The sequence below is a fragment of the Carcharodon carcharias genome, chromosome 10 (assembly GCF_017639515.1).
Source record: "Carcharodon carcharias isolate sCarCar2 chromosome 10, sCarCar2.pri, whole genome shotgun sequence".
In the NCBI taxonomy this organism is placed as follows: Eukaryota; Metazoa; Chordata; class Chondrichthyes; order Lamniformes; family Lamnidae; genus Carcharodon; species Carcharodon carcharias.
This window is the reverse complement of record NC_054476.1, coordinates 137,104,257-137,119,171: the sequence shown is the minus strand read 5'-3', so window position 1 is coordinate 137,119,171 and position 14,915 is coordinate 137,104,257. Positions and strand designations below refer to the sequence as shown.

At 42.6% G+C, this 14,915-nt stretch overlaps 1 protein-coding gene and 1 long non-coding RNA gene across 5 annotated transcripts in view; one reads left to right on the top strand and one right to left on the bottom strand.

Moving 5' to 3' along the window:
* Positions 1 to 4,555: 4,555 nt before the first annotated feature.
* LOC121283049 lies at positions 4,556 to 4,999 on the top strand. Its single transcript, XR_005944177.1, has 3 exons — positions 4,556 to 4,604; positions 4,808 to 4,893; positions 4,983 to 4,999. It is a non-coding gene; the product is annotated as an uncharacterized LOC121283049 (long non-coding RNA).
* Positions 5,000 to 10,995: 5,996 nt separating this feature from the next.
* lrwd1 (leucine-rich repeats and WD repeat domain containing 1) overlaps positions 10,996 to 14,915 on the bottom strand; it is a 48,334-nt gene continuing 44,414 nt past the window's right edge. For 3 of the 4 annotated variants that reach the window (XM_041198111.1, XM_041198112.1, XM_041198113.1), the window contains 2 exons: positions 13,132 to 13,238; positions 10,996 to 11,797 (listed from right to left, as the gene is read on the bottom strand). In XM_041198111.1, the coding sequence (XP_041054045.1) occupies positions 11,657 to 11,797; positions 13,132 to 13,238 (248 nt within the window). In that variant the 3' untranslated portion in view covers positions 10,996 to 11,656. The remainder of the gene's footprint in view (positions 11,798 to 13,131; positions 13,239 to 14,915) is intronic. The other variant, XR_005944276.1, reaches the window with a different exon arrangement.

Genomic DNA, 14,915 nt, shown 5'->3' with positions numbered 1-14,915 from the left:
TATCTGCAGGCAGAGGTGCCAAATGGAAGATCAATCTTGGTCCCTATCATTTTAGATGCCAGTCTTCATCCAATTCACTTTACTCCATGTGAAAGCAAGAAATGGCTGAATGCATTGTTGTAGCAAAGGCTATGAGCCACAACAGCATCCCTGTTACAGTGCTCAAAACTTGAGTTCCAGAACTAGCTGTGCTTCTAACCAAGCTGCTCCAATATAGCTACAACACCCAACAAAATGGAAAATTGCCCAGGTATGTTCTGTCCACAAAAACAGGACAAATCCAATTCAGCCAATTACTACCCCATCAGTCTACTCCCAATTGTCAGCAAAGCAATGGAAGGTGTGGTTTACATTGCTCTCAAATGACACTTACCAATGGCCTGCTTAGCGATGCTTAATTTGGGTTTCACTAGGACCACTCAGCTCCAGACCTCATTACAGCCTTGGTCCAAACATGGACAAGAGAGCTGAGTTCCAGAGCTGAGGTGAGAGTGGCTGCCCTTGATATGAAGCCAACATTGGACCAGGTGTGATGCTAAGGAGACTAGTAGAATTGAAGTCAATGGGAAAGATGGGGAAAACTTGCCACTGGCTGGGGTCATACTCGGCGCGAAGGAAAAAGGCTGTGATTGTCAGTGTTCGGTAATCTCAGCCCAAGGACATTACAACTGGAAATTTTCAGGGCAGTATCCTAGGATCAACCATCTTCAGCTGCTTCATCGATGACTTTCCCTCAACTGTCAAACATGGCAATGATCGCTGATGATTGTAAGTGTTCAGTTCCATTTGCAAATTCTCATAATGAAGCAATCCGTGCCCTCGTGCAGTGGGATCTGGACAATATTCAGGCTTGGGTTGATAACTGATAGGTTACATTCTTGCCACACGTACCTGACAATGATCAACAAAAGAGACTGTAACCACTATTCCTTGGCATTCAGCGGCATTAGCATTGCCAAAACCCCCACCCTCAACATCCTGGGGAGTCACCATTGACCAGAAACTGGACTGGACCAGCCACATAAATACTGTGTCTACAAGACCAGAGCAAAGGTTGGGCATCCTGCAGTGAGTAACTCACCTGCTGACTCCCCAAAGCTTGTCCACCATCTACAAGGTACAAGTCAGGAGTGTGATAAAATACTTCCTCCACTTGTTTGGATGAGTGTCGCTCCAACAACATTCAACAAGTTTGACATCATCCAGGGCAGAGCAGCCCATTTGATTGGCAGCATGTCCACCAGCTTAAACATTCACTGCCTCCAGCACTGGGTGACTGAGGGAAATAAAGGTGGAAATTTGCCAAGGCACTCACCACAATCTTCTTTAGATGTAGGGGTGTGTGCCAGAGGACTGCAAATGTTACACCTTTATTCAAAAAAGGGTATAGGAAAAGCCCAGCCACTACAGGCGAGTCAATTTAACCTCAGTGGTGGGAAAGTTTTTAGAAACAATAAACAGGGACATAATTAACAGTCCCCTGGCAGTTGTGGATTAATTAAGAAAAGCCAGCATGGATTTGGGATAAAGGTAAATAATTTTAACTAATTTGAGTTTTCTGATGAGGTAACAAAGAGAGCTATGGGGGTAATGCTGTTGATGTTGCGCCTTGTAATGTTTCACATAACAGGCTTGTCCCTAAAGTTAATGGGTTAAATGATCTAAAAGTGATTATATTGCAGAAAGGAATGATGTAAACTAATCAAGCACTGTAAACCAATCAAACAGTGTAAACTAATCACGCGGAGTATCTTTGAAAAGTTTGTGGTTACAACTGTGCCCTGTTACGTGCTAGATGCCACCATCCCTTTTATTCCATGGGATTCAACTTTAGGGACAAGCCTGTTATGTGAAACTTTACGAGACACAACATCAACAGCATTACCCCCATCAGCTCTCTCTGTTACCTCATCAGAAAACTCAAATTAGTTAAAATTATTTACCTTTACCCCAAATCCATGCTGGCTTTCCTTAATTAATCCACATCTGCCAGGGGACTGTTAATTATGTCCCTGTTTATCGTTTCTAAAAACTTTCCCACCACTGAGGTTAAATTGACTCGCCTGTAGTGGCTGGGCTTTTCCTATACCCTTTTTTGAATAAGGGTGTAACATTTGCAGTCCTCTGGCACACACCCCGACATCTAAAGAAAATTGTGGTGAGTGCCTTGGCAAATTTCCACCTTTATTTCCCTCAGTCACCCAGTGCTGGAGGCAGTGAATGTTTAAGCTGGTGGACATGCTGCCAATCAAATGGGCTGCTCTGCCCTGGATGATGTCAAACTTGTTGAATGTTGTTGGAGCAACACTCATCCAAACAAGTGGAGGAAGTATTTTATCACACTCCTGACTTGTACCTTGTAGATGGTGGACAAGCTTTGGGGAGTCAGCAGGTGAGTTACTCACTGCAGGATGCCCAACCTTTGCTCTGGTCTTGTAGACACAGTATTTATGTGGCTGGTCCAGTCCAGTTTCTGGTCAATGGTGACTCCCCAGGATGTTGAGGGTGGGGGTTTTGGCAATGCTAATGCTGCTGAATGCCAAGCAATAGTGGTTAGAGTCTCTTTTGTTGATCATTGTCAGGTACGTGTGGCAAGAATGTAACTTATCAGTTATCAGCCCAAGCCTGAATATTGTCCAGGTCCCACTGCACGAGGGCACGGATTGCTTCATTATGAGAAATTGCAAATGGAACTGAACACTTACAATCATCAGCGATCATCGCCATGTTTGACAGTTGAGGGAAAGTCATCGATGAAGCAGCTGAAGATGGTTGATCCTAGGATACTGCCCTGAAAATTTCCAGTTGTAATGTCCTTGGGCTGAGATTACCAAACACTGACAATCACAGCCTTTTCCCTTCGCGCTGAGTATGACCCCAGCCAGTGGCAAGTTTTCCCCATCTTTCCCATTGACTTCAATTCTACTAGTCTCCTTAGCGTCACACCCGGTCCAATGTTGGCTTCATATCAAGGGCAGCCACTCTCACCTCAGCTCTGGAACTCAGCTCTCTTGTCCGTGTTTGGACCAAGGCTGTAATGAGGTCTGGAGCTGAGTGGTCCTAGTGAAACCCAAATTAAGCATCGCTGAGCAGGCCATTGGTATGTGTCATTTGATAGCAATGTAAACCACACCTTCCATCGCTTTGTTGATGATTGGGAGTAGACTGACGGGGCAGTAATTGGCTGGATTGGATTTGTCCTGTTTTTGTGGACAGAACATACCTGGGCAATTTTCCATTTTGTTGGGTGTTGCAGCTATATTGGAGCAGCTTGGTTAGAAGCACAGCTAGTTCTGGAACTCAAGTTTTGAGCACTGTAACAGGGATGCTGTTGTGGCTCATAGCCTTTGCTACAACAAGTGCATTCAGCCATTTCTTGCTTTCACATGGAGTAAAGTGAATTGGATGAAGACTGACATCTAAGATGATAGGGACCAAGATTGATCATCCATTTGGCACCTCTGCCTGCAGATAGTTACAAATGCTTCAGCTTTGTCTTTTACATTGATGTGCTCGGCCCTGTTATCATTGAAGATGAGGATATTCGGAGCCTACTCCTTCAGTCAGTTGTTTAATTGTCCATGATCATTCACAACATGGATGTAGCTGGGCTGTGGAGCTTTTATTTGATCCATTGATTATGGGATTGCTTAGCTGTCTATATAGAGCATGCTGTTTCTGATATTTAGCATGCATGTTGTTCTGTGTTGTAATGTCAGCAGGTTGGCACCTCATTTTTAGATATGCCTTGTGCTACTCCTGTTACTCTATGCTTAATGAACCATCCCCTGGCTTGATGGTAGTGGTTGCGTGAGGGATATGCCAGGCTATAAGGTTACAGATTGCATCTGAGTACAATTTACTGCTATTGATGGCCCACATCCTCATGGATACCCAGTTTTGAGCTGCTAGTTTAGTTCTGAAACTAACCCATTTAACAGGGTGGTAATCCCATGTAACCTGAAGGCATCCATAATATGAAGATGAGATTTTGTATCTACCAGCACTGTGTGGTGATCACTCTTGCCAATACTGCCTGAAACAGGTGCATGTGTGTCAGATTGGTGAGGACAAGTTTGAGTAGATTTATCCCTCACATGGATTCTCTCACCACCTACCCCAAGTCCAATCTGACAACCATGTTGTACAAGACTTGGCCAGTAGGGGTGCTACAAAATTTCTCTTGGTCATGAACATTGAATACCACCTCCCCTGTACCATGAGACTTCCTGGGGTCTGGAGGCAACGTTGAGGACTACCGTGATCATTTTTGTTTGAGGTAGTGACATCAAGTGAATAGGGGAAAACTATTATACATATAATTACATAGAATATACAGCACAGAAAAAGTAGCATGACAATGGTTATACTTCACACAACCCTCCTCCCACCCTACTTCATCTTGTGGAATAGAGCTTTAGTCAGCTAAAGTGTCTAATGGGTTAAATGGACTAAAAGTGATTATATTGCAGTAAGGAATGATGTAAACTAATCAAGCAGTATAAACTAAAGACGCGGAGTATCTTTGAAAAGTTTGTGGTTACAACTGGGTCCTGTTATGTGCTAGATGAAACAATGGTTCCCTGATTAAATCTGCTGCTATGGTAATTTATGTAATCTTTATCTACATAGTTGTAGTTACGGTCTCCTGTCTTGTGAAATGTATCATCTGCCTGTAATTGTATTACTGCGCTCGCCCTATGTAAGTGCTAACCATGACATAACTGTGATTTCCTGATGTATGGACCTTATATGGTATGAACTTCCTGTTATGAGCTGTATAAACAACACTGGATTCTCTGTTTAGGGCAGTAGACTGACTAGGAACCACGTGTGCTGTCCTGAGCAGCCGACTCCCAAGGATGCTTTAATCAATAGCTTTGCTTCGAACAAGTCAGTGTTCTCAAAGTTGTGTCGCGATTCGACAATCTTACCCTATTAATTTATCCTTCTAATTCTTTCTCCCTCATATGTTTATCTAGCTTCCCTTTAAATGCATCTCTGCTATTCGCCTCAGGTACTCTTTTTGGTGAGGTCTCGTGGCACAGTGGTGGAGTCTGAACTAGAAGCTTCAGGTTCAAGTCCCACTCCTGAACTTGATGACTCAAACAGGTTTGAGTATCAACTTGTAAATCCTTCCAACATATGCCAATGGCAGGTGCTAAGAGTGGGAGAAATTCCTGGTCAGCCATGTAATGGAAAGAGCATTGGAGCCTTTTTTACCCTCACTATCCATAGCTTCAGGCATGTAACAGTGAATGTCTTTGGAGGGGGAGGGGGGTGCTCGGGGCTGTTGGAGTTATCAATTTCAAGAGTGGGACTTGAACCTGAAGCTTCTAGCTCATACTCTACCACGAGACCTCACCACAAAGAGTACCTGAGGTGAATAGCAGAGTTGGCTGGATGGCCGGTGTGGATCAGAATGGTCCCAACAGCACAGGGTTCGATCCCTGTTCTAGCCAGGTTGATTCAGGACCAGCCTCCTTGCCCTACCTGATGCAAGGCATGGCACTGTCAGTTGGACCCGCCTTCAGGCAAGGAACCGTGGTAGTGAGTTCCACATTCTCAGTGTAAAGATGTTTGTCCTGAATTCATTATTGGATTTATAAGTAACTATTTTGTATTTATTGACATCTAGTTTTGCTCACCTCCACAATTAAACTCCTTCAAAATTTTAAATACCTTTATCAGGACATCCCACAGCCTTCCTTTTCTAAAAAAAAGTCTCAACTTGTTCAGTCCTCCCTGATAGGTATAATCTTTCCGTTCTGCTACTATCTTTGTAAGTCTGTTTTGCACCTTCTCCAGCATCTCTGTATTCTTTTTACAGGGTGGAGACCAGAACCGTGCAGTGTCTCCAGTGTAGTCAACCATGGTTCTTCATAAATTTTACAATTTTTTTGCTTTTCATTTCTATCCCTCTAGAAATGAATTTTGTGCTTTGTTTGCTTTTATACCCCTACTAACCCACGTCACGTTCTTATGAAAGGTTTTCGACCTGAAACGTTAACCGTTTTGCTGTCCATAGATGTTGCCTGACCTGCTGAGTATTCACAGCATTTTGTTTTTATTTCAGATTTCCAGCATCAGCAGGTTTTTGTTTTTGTCTGTACCAAGACCTGCTTGCACCTTTAACTGATTTACACTTTCATGATATAATGGGGGTACTTGGTTCTCCAAAAAAGCCTTTGATAAAGCTCCAAATAAAAGAGCAAATGAACCAAGCTACCATCCACCCCCTAATGTTTTGAGTATGGATGCCAAGTTCTCAGATAAATGAGTGCTGTGCATTCCAATGCAGGCATATTTTAGAAAATAAAAATGTTTCAGAGACAAAAAAAAAGTAATTGGTACATACTCATGATTAACATTGATTTGTTAGGTAGAAGATAAGAGATTATGATCATTCCAATATTAATCGCAATGTTTCTAGCGAGTAAAACTATAATGTAAAAAACACCAAGCTACAAAGTTAAAATCAATATCAGTATCATAGTATCTTCTCTTTTATATATAGCTTTTTTTTTGTAATTTGGTAGTAAATCTTGCATGGCACAGTTCACGGTAGTCAGGTGTATGGTATTTTAGAAGATCAGGGTGGATTGAATATAATACAGATAGTACTAAAAGCAAAAAACTGCGGATGCTGGAAATCCAAAACAAAAATAAAAATACCTGGAAAAACTCAGGTCTGGCAGCATCTGCGGAGAGGAACACAGTTAACTTTTCGAGTCTGTATGATTCTTCAACAGAACTAAGTAAAAATAGAAAAGAGGTAAAATATAAGCTGGTTTAAGGGGGCGGGGTGGGTGGGACAGGTAGAGTTGGATAGAGGGCCATTGATACGTGGAGATTGTCCTTTTGTCTATGACATCTTTTGGCAAAGTGGTGTTGAAGGTGATATTATCTAAGGAATGTGCTAATTAAGGGTAGAAATCAGGACAAGCAACGTACAGATAGCCCTATTGGGGGTGGGGTGGGGTGAAGGGAAGGGATGGAAATAGGCTAAAAGGTAGAGATAAAACAATGGATGGAAATACATTTAAAAATAATGGAAATAGGTGGGAAAAGAAAAATCTATATAAATTATTGGGAAAAAAAAGGGGGATCGGAAAGGGGGTGGGGATGGAGGAGAGAGACCTAAAATTGTTGAACTCAATATTCAGTCCAGAAGGTTGTAAAGCGCCTAGTCGGAAGATGAGGTGCTGTTCCTCCAGTTTGCATTGAGCTTCACTGGAACAATGCAGCAGGTCAAAGAAGGACATGAGAGCAGGGTGAAATGTTGAAATGACAAGCGACAGGGAGGTCTGAGTCATGCTTGTGCAAAGCAGTCACCCAGTCTGTGTTTGATCTCTCCAATGTAGAGGAAACTGCATTGGGAGCAGCAAATGCAGTAGATGAAATTGAGGGAAGTGCAAGTGAAATGCTGCTTCACTTGAAATGAGTGTTTGGGCCCTTGAGGAGAGGCAAAGTAAAGGGGCAGGTGTTGCACCTTCTGCGGTTGCATGAGAAGGTGCCGTGGGAGGGGGTTGAGGTGTAGGGGGTGATGGAGGAGTGGACCAGGGTTTCCTGGAGGGAACGATCCCTGTGGAATGCCGCGGGGGGTGGAGTGAAGGGAAGATGTGTTTGGTGGTGGCATCATGCTGGAGTTGGCGGAAATGGTGGAGGATGATCCTTTGAATGCAGAGGCTGGTGGGGTGATAAGTGAGAACAAGGGGGACCCTATCATGTTTCTGGGAGAGGAAAGTGTGAGGGCGGATGCGCGGGAGATGGGCCGGTCACGGCTGAGGGCCATGTCAACCACCATGGGTGGAAAACCTCGGTGAAGGAAGAAGGAAGACATGTCAGAGGAACCGTTTTTGAAAGTGGCATCATCAGAACAGATGCGATGGAGGTGAAGGAACTGAGAGAATGGGATGGAGTCCTTACAGGAAGCAGGGTTTGAGGAGCTGTGGGAGTCGGTAGGCTTGTAATGGATATTGATGGACAGTCTATCACCAGAAATTGAGACAGAGGTCAAGGAAGGGAAGGGAAGTGTCAGAGATGGACCATGTGAAAATGATGGAGGGGTGGAAATTGGAAGCAAAATTAATAAATTTTTCCAGGTCCAGACGAGAGCATGAAGCAGCACCGAAGTAATCATCGATGTACCGGAGAAAGAGTTGTGGAAGGAGGCCGGAGTAGGACTGGAACAAGGAATGTTCCACATACCCCATAAAGAGACAGGCATAGCTGGGGCCCATAGCCACACCTTTTATTTGGAGGAAGTGAGAGGAGTTTAAGGAGAAACTATTCAGTGTGAGAACAAGTTCAGCCAGACGGAGGAGAGTAGTGATGGATGGTGATTGTTCGGGCCTCTGTTCAAGGAAGAAGCGGAAAGCCTTCAGACCATCCTGGTGGGGGATTGAGGTGTGGAGGGATTGGACGTCCATGGTGAAGAGCAATCAGCTAGGGCCAGGGAACTGGAAATTGTTGATACGATGTAGGGTGTCAGAGGAATCACGGATGTAGGTGGGAAGGGACTGGACAAGGGGAGAGAGTATGGAGTCAATATAGCAAGAAATGAGTTCCGTGGGGCAGGTACAGGCTGACACGATCGGTCTGCCAGGACAGCCCTGTTTGTGGATTTTGGGTAGGAGGTAGAAGTGGGCCGTCCAAAGTTGGGAGACTATGAGGTTGGAAGCTGTGGAAGGAAGATATCCACAGGAGATGAGGTCAGTAACAGTCCTGGAAACAATGGCTTAATGTTCAGTGGTGGGGTCATGGTCCAGGGGGAGGTAGGAAGTGTCTGCGAGTTGATGCTCAGCCTCTGCGAGGTAGAGGTCAGTGTGCCAGACAACAACACCACCCTTGTCAGCAGGTTTGATGACAATGTCAGGGTTGGACCTGAGAGAACGGAGTGGAGCAAGTTTAGAGAAAGACAGGTTAGAGTGGGTGAGAGAAGCAGAGAAATTGAGATGACTAATGTCACGCCAACAGTTCTCAACGAAAAGATCAAGAGAAGGTAAGAATCCAGAGGGAGGGGTCCAGGTGGAGGGAGAATATTGGAGGTGGGTGAAAGGATCCGTTGAACGGGGAGAGGACTCCTGCCCAAAGAAGTGAGCACGGAGACGAAGGCAGAGGAAGAAGAGTTCAGCATCATGCCGAGCCCGAAATTCATTGAGATGAGGGCACAAGGGTATGAAACTAAGTCCTTTGCTGAGCACTGAACGTTCAGCATTGGAGAGGGGAAGGTCAGGGTTATGGTGAACACACGGCCGGGGCTGGGATTGGAAGACAGGTTGGGAACAGAGGGACAGGCAAGGGTGGAGGGTCCTGGATGGGTGTTGGTGTCGATGAGTTGTTGGAGCTTGCATTCCTTTGCACCTGAAAGAAAGAGACAAAGTTTCTTGTTGAGGTGTTGGATGAGATGAAGAATAAAATGAAACTGGGGCCACGGGCAGCTTAGAAATAGGGTGTGGCGACTCTGCTGGAATGACAGGTCGAGTGTGTTCATATGGCGGCGCATGGCACTGAATGTGGATCTCAGAATGCGACGAGAATAGCAGTCCGAGAAGCGTTGTATGTCCCGGAGATACCTGTAATCCTGGGTGGGTTCGAAACATGAGAGATGAAACTTCAGTTGAAATCCACGTGGGGTAAGTCAGAGACGGAGACAGTCACTGAGGAAGGAAATATTGCTGTGAAAGCGGGTTTTAGGAAACACCTTGTAAAACACCAGGAGAGAAATGGAAAGCAATGAAGGTGAACAAGGCAAAAGAGAGATATGGAAATCCTGTCGGAGAAAAGAGCAATACTTCCAAGGTAGGCATTCCTTGAAGAGAAGTGGCAGTCAATTAAACACTAAGATAAAAGCAAAAAACTGCGGATGCTGGAAATCTAAAACAAAAATAAAAATACTGCAGAAGGTGCAACACCTGCCCCTTTACTTCCTCTCTCCTCACTGTCCAAGGGCCCAACAACTCCTTTCAAGTGAAGCAGCATTTCACTTGCACTTCCCTCAATTTAGTCTACTGCATTCGCTGCTCCCAATGCGGTTTCCTCTACATTGGAGAGACCAAGCGCAGATTGGATGACCGTTTGCGGAACACCTTCGGTCTGTCTGCAAGCACGACCCAGACCTCCCTGTCACTTGCCATTTCAACACTCCACCCTGCTCTCATGCCTTGGCCTGCTGCATTGTTCCAGTGAAGCTCAACGCAAACTGGAGGAACAGCAGCTCATCTTCCGACTAGGCACTTTACAGCCTTCTGGACTGAATATTGAGTTCAACAATTTTAGATCATGAACTCTCTCCTCCATCCCCACCCCCTTTTTTTCCAATAATTTATATAGATTTTTCTTTTCCCACCTACTTCCATTATTTTTAAATGTATTTCCCTCCATTATTTTATCTCTACCTTTTAGCCTATTTCCATCCCTTCCCTTCACCCCATCCCAACTAGGGCTATCAGTACCTTGCTCGTCCTGCTTTCTACTCTTAATTAGCATATTCCTTTGATAATATCACCACCTTCAACACCACTTTGTCCTTTTGTCTATGACATCTTTTGGCTAGCTCCACCTATTACTGGCCCTCTATCCAGCTCTACCTGTCCCACCTCCTCCCCCCCCCCACTTAAACCAACTTATATTTCACCTCTTTTCTATTTTTACTCAGTTCTGTTGAAGAGTCATATGGACTCGAAACGTTAACTGTGTTCCTATCCGCAGATGCTGCCAGACCTGCTGAGTTTTTCCCAGGTATTTTTATTTTTGATACAGATAGTATTGTTCTGTTATTAAGCAAGGGCTGTCTCTTTAAAACTACATCATCTAACTTTTGTATGTAAGCACTACCTCAGATCAGAGTTTAACTGTTATTCAATGAATGAAATTTACAGTGTGAAAGTGCTTGTAATTTTAAGTTCCAGGTCAATGACTAGTTTTTGCTTTTAAAAAAAAAATTCTTTTAGCTAAGCAAGGTGTAGCAGATGATTTGTAACAGACTTGCTCTAGACACAGGACTTTTAATACATACAATACCCATATTATACCATGAAGTAAGTCTGCCAGTAACGTTAAGATGTGTCCCTCTAAGGACTCAAAGTTTAATACTGTTAAGATTAAGTCAAGGTTTAATGTCTCTTCAAGATTCAGTTTACAACACTCGCTTTCTTGATCTTTCAAATGTTTGGTAAAATCCCTCTGAGGATAGGCACATTCTGGCTCCTGTGCCAAAGGGCTGCCTTTGCTTATATGTTTTTGAAGTGCGACGCATAAATTTGACAGTGAAATCATGAAACTAGCAGCGTGACAGACACAAAATGTGTACTAGACATTGTATGGCATTTTTAACATTTCTCAACATGACAATGTTTGCTTTGATACTTCATGTCGTGCATGTATTTACTACTCAGCATATCCTCTGACTTAACCATGTGCAGCACTGCAGTTGATCTGCTAGTATTTATTACATTGGCTCAATAACTCTTCAACTTTGTCCATCTTCTTAAAAAGGCACATTTCTCATCCAGAAGGGGCTCAGGAATCTCGGATTAAAATGCAGGACTATTTGGAATACAATACTGGAATGCTGTACCGCACCATTTGAAGTCAAGATGGCTGTAAATTTGGATTCTGGACATCCAGTTGTTCTGATCCCTTGCTGAAAACGTTATGTTCTTTTCCAAATAACAATGATGTTTTTATCTGTCACTGCTACAAGGTATTTAAATTCTGGGTCCGTGGTTACATTATTTATCAATGTTCCTTCAATTATTTCCCCTTGTGCTTTTACGGCTGGCCACTTGAGAATCTGCAAATGCACATGAACGTGAACAAAGTGAGTAAATGAGCTAAACTACCATCCACCACCTAATATTTTATATTAGTACAGATGCCAAGTTCTCTGATACATGAATGTTGTGCATTCCAATGCAGGTGTATAATCATTAAACGCTTAACAGTGAAGCTGCAGTGTTCCATAAATGCCTTCCCCACCTATCCTTAGTTAGAGCAATGGCAAAGAGGCTGACCTGTGGGATGTTGGAAAATCAAACTCCTAGTGTAATTCATCTGAAAAAATTCACACAGTAAAAATAATAAGAAATAAAGTTTTTTGTGAAGGAAGCATTTCGTTCCCTTCCCCTTGGCAATCAACTGAAAACCAGAACAAACAGTGGGGGGTACAAGTATATAAAACGTGTGATACTGCCTTTTGCACACTTGTATTAAAAAAAATCAAGTGCTCTATTTTAAAAATTCATCGCATTAGCGATGCAGTTTTCCCCTAAGGGAATGTTCTTTACAGGGGAACAATTTTAGGTTTAAAAAAAAAAGCAAGAGGTAAAGCCACATTCTAATTAGGGAGAACCAAGTGAGCCTAGTTGCAGAACTGTTAATTTCAGTTGAGTGAAGAAACATTTCTTCGTGTGGTGTTTTGGAATCTCAGTTATCAGAAGGGGCATTGAACAGATGACGCATCAGTCTTAAGTCACTCTTGTGTACCTAAGCTGTTTATCTGGCTTAATAGGTTGCCTTCTTTTCTGGCTGGGAAAAATATATAGGAATATATCTGAAATCATAAAGAACAAAAAATAACAATGAAAAATCTTGGTTAGAATCGCACATAAAAATAATATTTGAATCACTGGAAAACATGATTTTTGATGTTCCTTCTAGACATAGACAGAATACAAGGACTAATTATCAGATCCACAGGCTGAAGACGGATATTATGTTTCACAGGGTATTTCCCACACCACTGGGATCAGTAAGAATGCAACCATTGACAACTATTGAAAAAAAAGAGAATAAGGCAAAGGCAGTAGGGTACGTTGTAGGCCATGGGAAAGAGGGCAGTCATCTGACAGAGTGAGGTAATTTGATTTTGAAGCAGTACTGCTCTTGAAAACATGTTACAGGTATTCTGGTTATGGATTTTTAGGGATATATGGAGAGCGAGGAAAGCAGAGAAGAGGATGAAATAACATTTAAGTTCACAGAAACTTTTGCTATCTTAAGATTCCGTTGCACATGATGAATAGATACAGATGAATAGATAAACCATTTAAAACAGTATTCAAATAATTTTTCAAATCATTATAAAGAAGTTTAATTTGCCATTAATGTTGCAGCAGTATGGGGTACCTGTGTTGGTGAGGTCTTGCCAGAAGTAATTTCTTCACTGTTGAACTCATCGAGCTCATACATCCAAATGTCTCCCTTCTCATCTCCACATATGAGGTAGTTTTCAACTACGGAAAGAATCCATTCTGTTAAATTACTGCAATGCTGTCAGGTAAACTCACATGTTTATTCTTCAACCTTTCATATCTATAAGTTTAATATTTGTACTCTGTGTTTGGTATTTGAAATACGTCAATATCAGGTAAAGACAAGCAAGGGACTAGGCAATGGAAATCAAAGAAGAGTGCTCTGAAATTGGGACTATAACCAAGGTCATATCTTAACAAGCTATAAACCATGATATTGATATCAACATCACTGAATAGATACTACTATACAACAAAAGGTACAAAATTCTTTATGCATATTTTATTATTTTTGTGCTGAAGCCCTGGAGTGGGACTTGAGCCTAGACCCTTGTGACTCGAAAGGGAAAGTCCTACCAACTGAGCACAAAAGGTGCCAGTCAGGATTGGTGCCTCAGGACGGGCACTGTGCTCTAGTCAAACCAAACAAGTTCTGCCAGTGAAACTATGGGAAAGAGATTCAAATTTTGGAAACACTGCAGAGATGGTCCTATGGGATAAATTAGCAGTAATCTGTTTTTGTTTAGTGATGTTGATTGAAGGATGTATTGTCCAACCAAAACAGCAGAAGAATTTCCCTGTTCTCCTTTGAGTGGTCCCTCAGATTGCAGAGGCATTAGATTATGTGTACAAACCTCTGGGGTGGGGCTTGAACTCTCAAACCTCTGATTTAAAAGTTAGACTGCTCTCACCGAGCCAAGGCTGACACTTTGAAAAGTTGCAGATTCTCTGCCTGGTCTAAAATTCCCTGAACGTATGGAGAACTTTGCCACCTAATATCAGAAGATTAAATAAATAATCTTTCTACATCGCTGGCCCTTATTGTATGTCAAAGTGGTAATTTTAAACTAACTCATTTGTCAGGAAAGAGATAAAATTGGATCAGCTGCCTATTTTACATATTGCCCAAATTTATTTCCATTCAATGAGAAGTAAAACCAGAGTGTAAAATGGGGTGGCCAATATTATCCTATCTGGCGCATTATGTTAAAATCACCCACATCCCTTGGTCCTTAACACCTCCAAGCAACTACATCCTAGGAATCAAAAACCAAGGGAGGGTTGGCAATATATATGCAACCATTTTAAGAAATAATCCTGAAGATATTGCAGATTTATTTTTCAGGACAAATCAGCTTTCTTGGCCTATTCTGCCTCAGATCACCTTTAAAAATAATTTTTCCATTACCTCATTCCCCGTCTCAAAAAGAAAATTTTCCAGAAGTTCAGGGAATTTTAGATCAGGCAGAGAATCTGCGACTTTTCAAAGTGTCAGCCTTGGCTCAGTGATAGCAGTCTAACCTTTAAATCAGAGGTTTAAGAGTTCAAGCCCCACCCCAGAGGTTTGTACTCATAATCTAATCTGATGCCACTGCAGTCTGAGGGACCACTCAAAGGAGAGCAGGGAAATTCTTCTGCTGTCTTGGTTGGACAATACATCTCTCAATCAACATCATTAAACAAAAAACAGATTACTGCTAATTTATCCCATAGGACCATCTCTGCAATGTTTCCAAAACTTGAATCTCTTTCCCATAGTTTCACTGGCAGAACTGGTTTGGTTTGACTAGAGCACAGCGCTTATAATGAGGCACCAATTCTGACTGGCATCTTTTGTGCCAGCTGTGGTTCATTTGGTAGGACTTTCCCTTTCGAGTC